Source organism: Molothrus ater, chromosome 1, assembly GCF_012460135.2.
Source record: "Molothrus ater isolate BHLD 08-10-18 breed brown headed cowbird chromosome 1, BPBGC_Mater_1.1, whole genome shotgun sequence".
NCBI lineage: Eukaryota > Metazoa > Chordata > Aves > Passeriformes > Icteridae > Molothrus > Molothrus ater.
The window spans coordinates 112,293,294-112,307,148 of NC_050478.2; the positions used below are offsets into that span (position 1 = coordinate 112,293,294).

General features: G+C 34.6%; 1 protein-coding gene across 4 annotated transcripts in view; it reads left to right on the forward strand.

Moving 5' to 3' along the window:
* The window catches only part of SNTG1 (syntrophin gamma 1), a 319,642-nt gene that overhangs the window by 165,810 nt on the left and 139,977 nt on the right, over positions 1–13,855 (forward strand). For all 4 annotated transcript variants that reach the window (XM_036398513.2, XM_054518579.1, XM_054518581.1 and 1 more), the window contains exon 3: positions 3,851–3,985. In XM_036398513.2, coding sequence (XP_036254406.1) covers positions 3,851–3,985 — 135 coding nt within the window. The remainder of the gene's footprint in view (positions 1–3,850; positions 3,986–13,855) is intronic.

Here is a 13,855-nt window from a genome sequence, read left to right on the forward strand (position 1 = left end):
TGCTAGTATAAATGTAGGAGCTGTAGTTTTCATGAGTGTTTTCCCTGAAATTAATTCTTAAATAGTTGTGAAGGCCATTTAAAAAATGTGGAAAGTTTGTTTTGGTATGTAAGAATTTCTAAGTTCCTTTTAGGGAAGGAATCTTTAGGTCAGATCTTTTACACAGCCCCTATGGGCAATGTGCTGTAAGTCAGGGTATAATTTTTAAGTGGCCTTTTTTCATTGCCTTGTTGCCAATAATGATCAGAGTGTGACCATATTCTCTGGAAAAGCTGTCTGCCTTAAAGGCTCTGCCCACCTCTACTGTCCTCTGTGATGAAGCAAAGGGAGATCAGTTTTCAGCCCCTCTGGTAATTATATTAGTTCAGGAACTGTAAGCACTTCCCAGGACATCAGCTCTTATCAGTGTTCTTATCTAACTCAGCTTAAAACTGTGTGGAATGTGATTACAGAGGCTGCCTTGTGTGGGTGCAACATTCACTGCATCTGTTACTTAGGTACCGCTACCTTCCTTCATCACTGCTTTTGCTTGAAGCCACAGACTCTTCTCTCATTTGGAAACCCTTTCACCTCTTTCCAATGCTTCCATATGCATTCCTTAATGTACCACCTCTGCTTCATAAAAATGTGCAACTTAAAACACTCAGTTTTCTTCCCATCTTTGCAGCACAGGAGCCCAACTCTATAAATAAGGTGATATTCTTGGTGATTTGGGCTCAGTCAAGGTTTATTGGCTTAGCAAACTGTTGTCAGCTGAACTCTTCTTCTGTCTGCATGTTTGCTGTGAGGTGATGCAGTGTGCCACGTGTCTGAGCACAAGGGGATGCCTTGCATGGCCCAGCAGCTCAGCCAATGTGCTGTTTGTTTCCTACTGCTGTAAGACAGGAGGAGGGCTCAGCCCTCTGCCAGTGACATGGGAAAGGCTTGGAGAGAAGAGTTTTAGCACAGCCTCACATGGAATCTCTTAAAAGTTGGTGTCAGGAACAAAAGGCAATATCAGCCATGGCTCTGCACTCCCACACCTCATGCACGCGTATACACACACGTGCACACCATCTAAGCTCTTCAAATGTTAGAGAGGGCAGGGCTATAGGCTGTACAGCTGATCACAATAATTTTGCACAATAATTTTGGCCACATGAATAAAAATGTTGATGTGCGCAGCAGTTTACATGAAAGTACATATACAGGTTGTCTTCCCTAATTTCCAGCTCTGGAACAGGAACTCACATCTTTATTTTACTCAGTTTGTGGAATACTTTGAAGGGTGTGGGTGAGAGCAGCAAGAAAGAGGTTTTAACAGAGAAAAATGAAACAATTTAATTCCAGTCTTTGTTCTCAAGGTCTTCTTTTGAAGTTACCTAATGAAACTCAGCTACATGCTTCTCTTTAACATGGTTAATGCAGCTGTCAGGTTGGAGAGGGAAGGTGCTAGTATAATTGAAGATTTAATTTTGAACTGTATTGTAAACTAGCTTTCATAAAACCCAACAACAGTAAAGTGGTTCATTACATTTTAGAATGTCTGATGTAAATAAGGTCTCTGAGTGTATGTGATCAATCTTTCCAAGGGCCAAAATATTTTGCTGTTCCCAAGCTTGATTTGCTTGTTCAGGCTGAATAAGCTCAGCTCATATGCATTTAGAAACTGACTTGAATTTTAATTTTATTATGATGTCTAATTGTGCCTGCTGTGGTTGCCTCTAATTCCTACAAAGTAGCCCCTCAGCTTTTGCAGAAAGACTATAGAGATTTTATAAGGTTATTGACCAAATCAGAAACATGCAATCAAGTAAGGCAGAGTTACTAAACCCAGTGTATGAGAGGCAGAATTTGTTCTATTGCCAGGTATCCAGGGAGGAGGAAAGGCGTATTGCAAACTTTGCTGCAGAAAACAGGCATTTTGTAAGTGTTTGACCCCTTTGTTTGACCATAATTATTTACAATCCGCATAGTTCAACTTCCATTGTCACTTACTGCTTTCTTCACAACTTCAAGGAGAGAGGAGGCGTCTTAGTGTGTAAAGGAGAAGTTCCAAGGACATGACCACTCTTTATTTTAATATTGTAACATTTTATGTATGATATGAGAGAATTTTTCAGTGGTACTGAAAACCTAATTCCTGGGATCCATTTATTTATTTTTTCTGTGTACATTAATCAGTTTCTGTCTTATCCTGTGCACAAAAAAACTCTAAAAAACCTCAATAAAAGACACTTTAATATTAGAAAAATGGTGTAAGGATGAATGTTGACCAGAGCTTCGACTGACCTCAATGTGAGTTCAATGCATGGAGCTCTTAATTTTTTTCTTCTTCTTACCTAGATTAAAAAGAATAAAAACAATGTTAAAGCCACTTTCAAAGTCATGGCTGAGTTATACACATTTGTTCCTGGCATCCAAGAAAAAACAATTTCCAAAGTTTGAGTGTTGAGTATGGAACAGAAGTGACAGAACAGTTTGTCAGTGGAGAACATTATATAGAGCTATTTAAAGATTGTCCTTGACCTTTCCACCTCTTTTAAAACCTTGTGAGAGAGATTTAAACTTCTCTTTTGCCAGTGGCCTACTGTCAGTTCCATATTTGTGTTTGTTCTCTCCATGCTATGGATGTAAGAGCACATTAAGGCGAGATCTTCCAAATCCTCTTTTAAACTCTTGTCTGAGAAAGAGCCCTCAGATTCAGCCAGGTCAACCTTGGCACTTAAAGTTCAGAGAAATACTTTTCTTTCCTTGATCTCCTCTTAAGCCAACTTTTTACAGTTGTTGGATTGAAATCTGACCTCTGTGAAGATAGTGAAGGTTTTATTATTGGCACTGATGTGTCAAAGGTTTTCAGTACTTTTTACATGTGAATTTTCATCTGAGATAATATGTTTATTTATTTATATATCTATATATCTATATCTATCTATATATATGTATCTATGCAAATGCTTATGCTGATAAATTACTTGTAAGGCAAAGGTTTTAGATTGTTTGTAAGCAGATTTCTCATATTAAAAAAATGCTCTACCAGTAGGAATTTTGTCCATTGATGAAGTGTTACAAAGAGTACTATTTTCAACATAACCTCCAGGAGAAATTAAATACTGATGGTACTTTCACGTGCCAACTTTTTCAGTGCTCGCCCTCTCATGTATAATGCCCCAAAAAATAGTACAAGTAGGTGCTACTGCAAAGACACTGTTGATTGCTGGAAAATCATTTATTATATATTGAGGAATCCTACAGAATTCCTGATCTTTAGCCATAAGTGTAATATACAGAAGTGGAGCCAGAACTAAGTTACTACAGGGAGTTTTAGTCTTTGATTTATTTTCTCTTATTCTTAGTTCAGCATCTTCAGTTGAAAAGGACCATAAAAAAGTTAAATCAATATTTTATTCACAGACAATAGCGCACAACTGGGTTCATGGAGCTGTTGATACTCACATCTGGCTCTTTTGGAGGTGTCATTGTATGTGTTTCTGTGTCAAAAATAGTGTAATATGTGGAGGATCAGCTTTTATTTTGTGTCCAAGTGGGGTGTTTCATCATTTAATGAAAAGATGGAAAATAAGAGCACAGCTAGTTTGAAGCAATTTGGAAGGAGTTTCACAAAATCATCATGGTTGAAGAAGCATCTTATTATTGCAAAATCTGCCTTTAATATTTACTACTGTAACATTTGTTCTCTTGTAGTCTAAACACACTAAATACAATGATCATTGAAAATAGTCCTGAGTATTTGTTCACATGTTTATGGTGACTGTACCTATCTATCAAATATTCTATTCAAAATATCACTTCTAACAATTCTTAGTGCTAACTGAAAACAATTTTTTTTTCTTTATTCCCTCCTTTGAAGACAAAGACAGGGGTTTGTTTGCTGCAGGATGGTAACCAGGAGCCTTTCAAAGTGCGACTGCACTTAGCCAAAGATATTTTGATGATCCAGGAGCAGGATGTGATCTGTGTGTCTGGTGAGCCTTTCTATTCTGGTGTAAGTAGTTTTTATTTCTTCTTTAAGATGTTCTTTACAAAGAAACAGTGCTGTGTGTATGTGCGTGTGCATACACACATCTTTATGCATTTGCTCCCATGGATTGGTATTTCATTTTACACTGTTAACACGAAGTGTATTTTAGTCCTTCTTTTGTGAGTAAATATTAGCAATACTCATCTAAGAAGCAGCAATGAGATAATAAGGCATATGCATGACTGCACCACTGTTTCTCTTCTCTCACCTTTGGGTATTGGAGCCAATGAATGTGGGAGGAATGACATGAGCAGTGGTTTTTGCAGGGAGTACAGATACCTCAAAGTACCTGTATCTAAGTATTGTCTGTGGAGTTGATAAGATAATTATGTCAGGGCTTTGCTGGTAGAAGAGTTACCTTTTATCCTCTGTTGCTTGAGTTCCTTCCTATGGTAGGCCAGCACTAGACTTCGGGAATGCTGTGGGAGTCACTAGCTTTAGCAGCATATCATGTTAACAGAGATGGAACAGAGGGATAATGGGCTTTATGTATTACTGTTTTTACCCGATGTGTCACATTCCTTATTTAAGCATCATATTGAATTTTGTGCATGAGAAATTACAATTATTTGGAAGATTTGGAAAATTTTATGCAGAATAATATTGTAGGGTTTAGAGCTATTGTAATGCAAAGTTTTTATTTAATATTAGGAGATAGGTACAAAAATAAAAGAAATCATTTAGTATTAATTTCTGTAGACATTTTTATAGATACTGTAATTACATTAGAGGTCTCCCTTTAAGCTAAATAAAATAATCATAGAATTTCATGTTAAATCTTGTGAGGCATAGTAGTGTGATATCTGTTCATACAAATGTTTTGTTAATGCTATTATGCCTGTTTTATTATTTAATTGCTGCTGTTTCCACCTACTTGGATCTCTAAATACAAGCACAATAAAAAGATAGAAAGCACAAATGAAAAGTAAATTGGTAGAATGTTAGCAGTGCAAAGAGTGTGAAAGATTAATGAAAAAATGTATCAAATTATCCTTCTCATGATTATGAATATGTCACGGTGAATTCTTCGGAGCTTTTCTCTGAAACAAGAGGAACACATTGCTTAGAGTCTCCATAGAGTCTGGGTTTATTTGCTTGGCAAATCTGACATTAGCTTCTGACTGTTTCATGCTGAACAAAGGCAATTTGCTAATACAGGTCTGTATCCTTTATGTGCAATATAGATGCTCCTTTTACCAATCTGAGTCCATGTTCCTCAATAGACAGGACATCCAGCCGCCAGGATAGAAAGAAGCTATGAGTTCAAGCTCAAGCTGTAGTTGTTCAATTAGCAACATACACTGTGGCATCATTATTTCACCAACACCATTCTGACTTTATTTATTAAAAGATTTTATCATTCAGAAATATGACTTTCATTATTCTGCTGTAATATCTGTAATATCCTGCTGAACTTGTTATTTAAATGTCTTCATGAAATGCATATTAATTTTTTTCCCTTTTCACAGCAAGGCTTTCTCTTACAGTATTTCTCTCCTTAGTTTTGCAAAGGCTCTGTAGAAAATAATGGATTATTTGCTTCCCCAATTAAACTCCCCCATGTTATTTGCATATTAATGCATAACTCATTAACTGATTGGTATTAGTGTGTTGATGCAGAGTTTATTTTCCTGGAAGTGTCCTTGTTGGAGTAGTGACTTTTGAGCACTTTACTCTGATTTCCTTTAGGATTAAGTCTATTTTTTTAGCAGTAGGTTCATTCCAAATAAGAATGATTGGCATTTCACAGACAGTTAACTGTTCTTTTGTCAAAGGTAATTTGAATAATCTGGAATCATGTACCTTGATTGTATACTATAATCACAGAAGTCCCACAGGGTTCCTTTTTAAGTTTTCCTCAGTTTCATTCCTGATTTATTAGGTTTCATTTGTTTGCTTGCTTATTTTTCCTATGTTTTACTTTGGTTCATTTTGTTCTGTTCTTTCTGTCATTCTAGACAACTGATAGCATTTATCTTTCCTTTACCTGAATTCTACAAAGCACGGGATTTCATTAGCAACTGACACTTAATGCATCAGAGAATGAACTCTTTAAGCATAAAAATAAAATTTGTAACTGAGGAACAATAGTATTGCTAAATTTTACACACAAGTAACTACAGTAAAAATAATTTTTAATCTGTTTAAATAAATAATCTTTAAATAATTCGATTATAAGGTTTTGCTTTATCACTGCTGCACTGGTATGGAACGAAAGGCTATTACTGTGTTTCTAGTTCAGAACAGTGTCTCTTCTGTTTGTTGAGTCTGAATCAATTTGCATGCTCCTCTGTGTAGGACAGTCTTTAAACAGGCACTTAACGTTCCAGCAGCATCCAGATCTGCATCCTGTGGAATAATCTAAATAAAATCAATGGCTCCTTAGGAATGAAGTGCTGTTTAATGTGAGTGTATGGGATAAGGACCTGGTTCTTAATTTGGAACACTTCCTTTTGGTGTTAGACAGTTCTAGTTTCCAAAACTAAAGAGGTGCAAAGAAATATTGTTTCTTCTTTTGTTGTGTACAGTTTGGAGTAAGAAAATAAAGTGCATAAAAGATTATAAGCAAAATAAATAGTGTTATACACTAAAAAAGGAAAGCATCTGTTTCTTTAATGGGCTGAAAAAAACCATAAGCATTAGTGAGGGTTCTGCAGCAATTGTACCTATAGCAACTCCATACAGAATCAACCATCATTCAAATGATCATGGACTACATCTAAATTTGAGTATCAGTTGCATCAATAAGTATTAAATATATTTCTTTTTGTGTGCAATAAGAAAGTCTTGCTTTCCAAGAGGAAGAAGTGTAGTGGGTTCAGCATTATGCTGCTAGCAGATATCCAATGTAGATTTGAGCTCCAGCACAAGTGACCAAAAGTGGGATTAGAACATATTGTGAAACTCAAAGGCAATGTTGTTACTAATCTGAATTAAATCCTTGCCTGTAGAGAGGTTTTATGTTATGGGGAAGTGTTTGCCTCAGTTGGAGTGGCTTGTGTTGGAAGATAAGACTGCTGTCCCTTAGGTCAGGTGCACCCTTTTCTCCCAGAGCAGTTACTAAATGTCCCAAAATGAGTTGAATTAAACCACGTAGGAACCTCATCACTATTTATGGCAGAATTTTACAATGTCTTTATCTATTCTTTTAAGCATATTTCTTTAATTACTTGAAATTATGCTCACAAAAGTTTGCTGTGTGGTGGTCCATATAAGAATGTGGAGTGAGGTAATTCCCACTCTTTTTAGATATACATTTAAATAGCCTGGACTAACCAGGTTAGCCTAATGCTGAACTTGGTGAAAATTATGATGAGAGAGGAGATAGCCTAAGGTATGACATATCTGAAGTAGATTTGTTCCTAGGAAAGGTTTTAATATTTGCCATTCCAGAATCAATATTTTTATTCTAGAGTTAATCCTCACAGTTTCTATTACCTTTCATGAACATCTGAAATTCAAGGAAAAGGATTATTGTGCTATATCAAGATAAGCAGCTTATCTGTTTAGGAAGCTGTGGATTTTTGCTTCTTTTCTTTAATAAATTTCCTTCATTAATTGTACTCAGAATATTTTCTACACATAGAGTCTATGTGCATGTGAGATCCATAAATTAAGGATATGACAATGAACCATCTGACAGAATGGATGATTTGAATCAGCTACTCTTTTTTCTTAAAGAATCAAAATAAACTGCAAGCAGCTGGCAAATTGTTAGCTACCAGGATAGTTTGCATTTTTACAGAATTTTCTTAAATATTCTTTTAAAGGGTCATAGATTTTACAAAATACTGCTAACTCACCTGCTGATAACATACAGATGAGTCACATCTCTTTCAAGTAATTTATTTCTGTGCTGCTGTGTAGTAAATGCATTAATTAATTAAACGTTAAGAAGTTCTTTTAGTGGTTTGATTTTTTAATTAAAGATCTTTGGGGAAAATTTGTGTGAAGGTCAATCATAATTCAATACTAATAAAAAATGAGTGAATGGTTTTATTTTTTTGCGAATTGACAGAGCAACAGTTCTCAGAGTAGCATGGCATTTGTCCAAACTTTTAACTGAGGTTGATACAATTGCATCTAAATGTAGCCTATGGACTGTAATTGGTTTTGTGATTAAAAAAAACTATCAATAAACACCTTTACTAAGGCCAAGATGTATCACTGTCTCAAAATGTTGCACTGCAGCCAGATCTGTTTTCTGATATTGTAAACCACACTGTCTTTTTTTTTTTTTTTTACTGGAAGCATAAAAAAAAGCCTCACTTTTAGGGTTGTCTGTGTGCTATTGTGAAATCAAGTGCTGAAAGATTCATAAATATATACAAAGCCCATAAAGTATTAAAAAAATGAGTTATTAGAGATTTTCTAATTTTTTTTAGCTTTGTATAAAAAAGTCTTTTAAATTAAAACTTTACACAATAGAATTTTTTCTTGATTTTTAAAATGTCAGTAATAAAGCTATTAATTTTTAAGAATAAATTTAAATTCAGCACACATCACTTAGGGATGACATGCCTGGGAAGTCACATGAAGTTATTACATTTTCCTTGCTTGAATATTTAATTTTTTTGAGATTTCCTGAGAATTAATTTTGTATTTGTTATATTGGATCATTCTCTTTTGAAAATTATGAATTTTCTTGTCATATATTTTAGTATTACTAAAAAAGATTCAATTAACATTAGCAATTTAAATTAATTAAAATAGAAGAAAAAAATTGAAAGCTTAAAATGGTAAATTATAGTTTTGACTTATTTTCTCTTGTGTCTTTATTTACAATTTTGATTCTGATGTTTGATTGAATATTACAAGTAATGCCAAAATGGAACTCCCTGTCTTGTAAAGAATTGCAAATATGTGCACTGATAGGTCACCTTTCAAGCACTTTCCATTCTTGTTACCTTCACAAAGCTACCAGTAAGAATCTTTGGGTTTTTTTATCTTTTTGGTATCTGTCAGCTATTCAGTGGAGTGAATCCATTTTTTCACTGAAGTCGTCAAGTATCTATCAGATGGGGGTAACTTTTTCCCCTGCCAATCTGGACAGCTTTAAAGTGACAACTTGACAGATGTAAATATGATTATTTAGGGAAAGCCTAAGGCAGCTTATTTTTCTGCAGCTACTTAAAGGTAAAAAGCATAGCAATCAGCTGAAGTTAAAAATGACATTTATAATGCCAGATTTGAAGGAAAATAATGACTTTTCCTCATTGGAAGAAGGCTTGGAAGAAAAAAAATATTGCAAATCAGAAAAAACTCAGAGAACCTAAAACGTTGATAGCAGTGGATGATGTAAGGCAGTAGCTGGAAACTACAGAGAATGTTCCTTACAAAACCTGGTGGGAGTTCAGATCCTGACCATGGGTTTATAGGTTTGTTTCTCTTTTATTTCTATACTAAGAAATCAGTATTCCTGAAGTGAAACAATTGTATGAGTGGAAATTTTATAAGTAGATATTTAGGTGAGTGTTTCAGCTTTCAAGCGTAGGCTGCCGGACCAGAAACATTTTGAAGTATGAAGGGTTGAGAGCTTTTTTTTTCATTCTAGTCACTGTTAACAGCCTGCATGACACTGCTATGTTTGCCACCCTCAGTTTCCAGCACAGATGCAGAGGAAGGGGGATTTCCAGTTGACCAGGCAGGTTGCAGCCCTCCCTTACTGCCCGGCTCCTCCAGTTGCATGAGGAACTGAAATAATGAGACAACCTTCAAATGCCATGTGATGGGAGTTGGTAGCAGATGAGCAAGTCTGCTGGCAAACCTTGTTAGCACTATTAATTCAAATTGGGAATGTGACTGACCTGTGTCTTGTGTCCTTTACACTCAGAATGTGTATAAAGCTTGCCCAGGTAAATTAATCCAAAGAAATGTCACTAAGAAAGAGCATGCAATGATTAAATAAAATTTTAAAAATCCTCATTATATTTTCTTGTTTCAAAATGTAGTAGGATTACTAATAGCTGAAAACTATATGAGTGTGGCCTTGAATATATTGTGGCATCAAATGTTATCAGGTTGATTTATGAAGTTGCTGCCAATGTATTGATTTTATCTTTATACTATTACATTTTAAAATTTATGTTCTAATATTTTCCTCCTTTTTTTCCTCCTACATCTTTCCATGTCATTGTACTATTGTAGATTCCTCTCCATGTCTATTCCTTTTTTTCCCCACCTCCTGTTTTCTGCTGCAAACCTTTCAGCTTTTTTATCATCTTCTTCCATATGTAAAATACCTTGGTCACCTTCTAATCCTCTGAAAAGAAAGGTCTTGTTTTCTGTGTGTACCTAGACAAACTAACTCTTTATACCTTTACTCTTGCAAGATGAATATCCAGACTCACCAGATGAATAACCACACACTGGGAAAAAGGTTGAGAAATGGTATATTTAAGTTTCACATGCTGTTAACTCATTTTTGTGAAGATTTTTGAAGTTTCTTAATCCTTTTGTTCAACATATATTTGATTCTTTCATAGAGACACAGTATTAGATTATTGGATCCCATTAGGTGACTGCTTTATATTATACAAGATAGTTTGAAATAATAGCTAACAAAATATTTTTAGGAGTCGGTTATGAAATACTTGAATTTTTTCTCTGCTCCAAGATGTAACTTAAAATAACATTAACTCTTGACTAAATATAAATAGTTAATGATTACCTAGGATTCTGTGTTTTCCTTTCCTCACTGTTTATGTTGTTCTGTGCTCACATGGTCATTTTTCACTTCTGATCTTACTCATGAAGACATTTATGTTCCCAGAAGATCATATGGATTTTAAGAAAATTTAGTACCTCTTTAATAAAAGCCTCAAAAACTTTGTTTCTCTTTCACTGCAAAACTCTGAGGAAGAATTTTTTTTTTTTGGCAAAACTCTTTGCTGTCCTTTCCAGAAAATTTTCTGAGACACATGGAAAATGCAAGATGCTGACAGCATGGCAGCAGCTTTGTGTTTTTCAATAAAATGATAACTACTTTTGTTCTGTTCCAAGAAACAGCAAGAGCACTACTCTGAATTTTGCTTTTAAGAGTCCTAGGAGCTCTAACCTTCCTTCTGTTCTGTATCATGTAGATAACAAATGTGAAAATGGAATTACAAGCTCACAGAACACTTTGTGTAGTCTTGACAGTGAACTAAGTATCTTTTCATCTCAACCAAGTTTTATTTTGGAAAGTTAGAAATGAAGTTGCTTTTGGAATTTGCAAAACCACTGCAAATTCATAGACTATCATGTGATGCAAAAAGAGGGGAATGCATAAAAATATTGATAGAGAATCAACAGAACATCAGTATTTTTAACCTGAACAACAAAATAGTCAGTCAGGATACTTAGAGCACTTTATCACTTGTACAAAAGTTTTTGCCTCCAGAGTTCTTGCTGTGTTTTATTAATGAATAGTTATAAATCTTTTTAAGACCTTAAAGCTATTAGACCAGAGAAAAGCGTTTTATTATTGTTATTGTTCACTTGAATTGTGAATTAAAGGCATCAGAACAAAATAATTTGCTGCAGATTGCCGGTTAAATTTATTTTGTGCATTAATCATTATAGAAAAAATACTTTACATTAAAATATATTGTTTTGCTGACAAGGTATATTCCATTCACCTGGGTTGAAAATGGCACTGAAAGCTAAGCTTGGTTTGGGGTTTTTGAGGGTTACATAAAATAAATGATGTGCAAATCAAATTATAAACTTACTTAGACAAAGGAGTTTATTGCCAAAACATTTCAAAGCAGGTATCTATCATCAAAATACTGATTCAAGTTACTTTGTAATTTAAAAGGGATGGATTTATCTTTTTCAAGCTAAATTTGACATTCTGCCTCTATATTCGATGCAGTTGATTAATACCTAATTTAGACACCTGCTTTGACCTGCCAGGATTGAATGTGTTTATTTTTCTTTATCGATTACAAAAATAAAGTTGCATGGAACAATGGCTGATTAGAGCTGGGGCTTTGTCCCAAATCAAAATTCAGATGTCTGAAATGTCTGCTTCTAACTGTTCTGGAAATGCTGTTTTGCTATGAGGTTTATAAGGGATTTTAAATTGCAGATTAGGGGATTATTGATAGTTTACTAAAGAAACATCCGATTTGTATGTAATTCTGGTTTGTACTTTTGAAGATCATTTGCATGTTTGTTATTGTTAGCTAACTTGATGTAAAGAAAATGTAATTCTGCAAATAAGCAAACTATAATTTCTTTTTTGTAAAACTGAGAGATGTGTTGATTTAGCCTGGATTAAATACAATGCAGTGCCTTCCCTTCACATTACACATCACTCAAGTGAATCTAGTTTGCAATATGTTTTTTAAGTGAAATTCAGTTCAGTAACTCTCTGGTCCCAAAATATTTAAGATCAATTTTCAATGGAGATAAAAAAGAACCTAGAAAAAATACTAGACAAAACCCTCTGATACATTATGCTGAGCTGAAAAACTGTCTTGAAATTTTTCAGGTTTCCTCCCTTACATCTATACAGTTTTGCCTATTTAGAAAATCTTCCCTGCTAACATGACTTTTTTCACATAAAGAAGTAGTGCTGAACTCCAGTGTGAAATCTTTCTAGTTTTCTGTCAGGCAGCATTGGCAAACTCACAGAAGACCCTGGATCAAGTGTTTTCAGGATTATCTTGAAGTCTGATAATCTGCCTTTGCTTGAAACTATCTTGATTCTGCCTTTGGTGAAAACCAAAAAGTATATTTTATTGACTCTTTTATGTGAGTACTTTTTTATGGGTACTTAGGCACGTGTTGAGCTAAGAAAGACAACAAGGACAGAAATATTCTTCAGTATAGTTTTCTGTTAGGTTTTTAAAAATGTGGCTTCAGCTTAGGATATGATCAGATGTCAGTATTTGCAGTGACTACTGACACATCATGAACTACAAATTTTATGAAGTTGCATGTTTTTCACTGAGAATATTACTTTGTTTGAAATTTAATCCACATGTTGTCCTTCATTCCATTCGTGGTTGATGTAACAATAGCCAGTTCAAGCCAGTTTAGTGAAAGGTTGCTATTTTTCAATGTCATCTTAGCACAAGTGTGTTCTATTTGATTTGAACCTGTATAAGAAAAAATAACAGAATATATTGACTAGAGTGTACAAGTCAAGTTCATGTTCTTAACTCCATGTTCAGCACAAGCTGGAGGTGGAAACAAGATAAAGTTAACAGGAAAAATACAGCTCCCAGTGGAGCCACAGCTGAGTGTTTTCTGTTCATTTATGTATACTCAGCTTAGACCACACATGAGACTGTTGCCTATATTGGTTTATCCTGAATATATTGTCAGCACTATTACCTGCCATCTGATGCTGTGACAGACAGAAGGTTTTCTAGGTTTTCTGAGTAAAGTCTGTGGCCTTAACCCAGTCTGTAGGAACTGCATTATGAAAGTTCCTTTTTAGAGGTTTATGTCAAAAATAAAATTTGAAGTGTTTGGCTATTTAACAGCAAAATATATACCTTTTAGTTAGAATAAATATTTGCAAGCATTTTGCAAGCATTAGCCTACGTAAATAAATGGTTGTCTCATTTTAGGCAATCCATTTTGTCTTTCAGTCCAAAACATTGGAGTTTACGCTTGCCCTTTCCACAGTTGCTTAGTTCATATTTGTCACAAATGTGAAAAAGGAAACAAGGTGGCTTGATTTTCACCAAATTTCTGAACAGTTTTCCAAAACTTTTATGTGGTACCTCCTTTTTTTCCTTTCTGTAAATGAAGTAAGGAAGAACAAAAAACATCTGTATGTATTTCATCCTTCCTGTCACTGCTACATTTCTGATGATCTATTTAAATCTGACTGACACT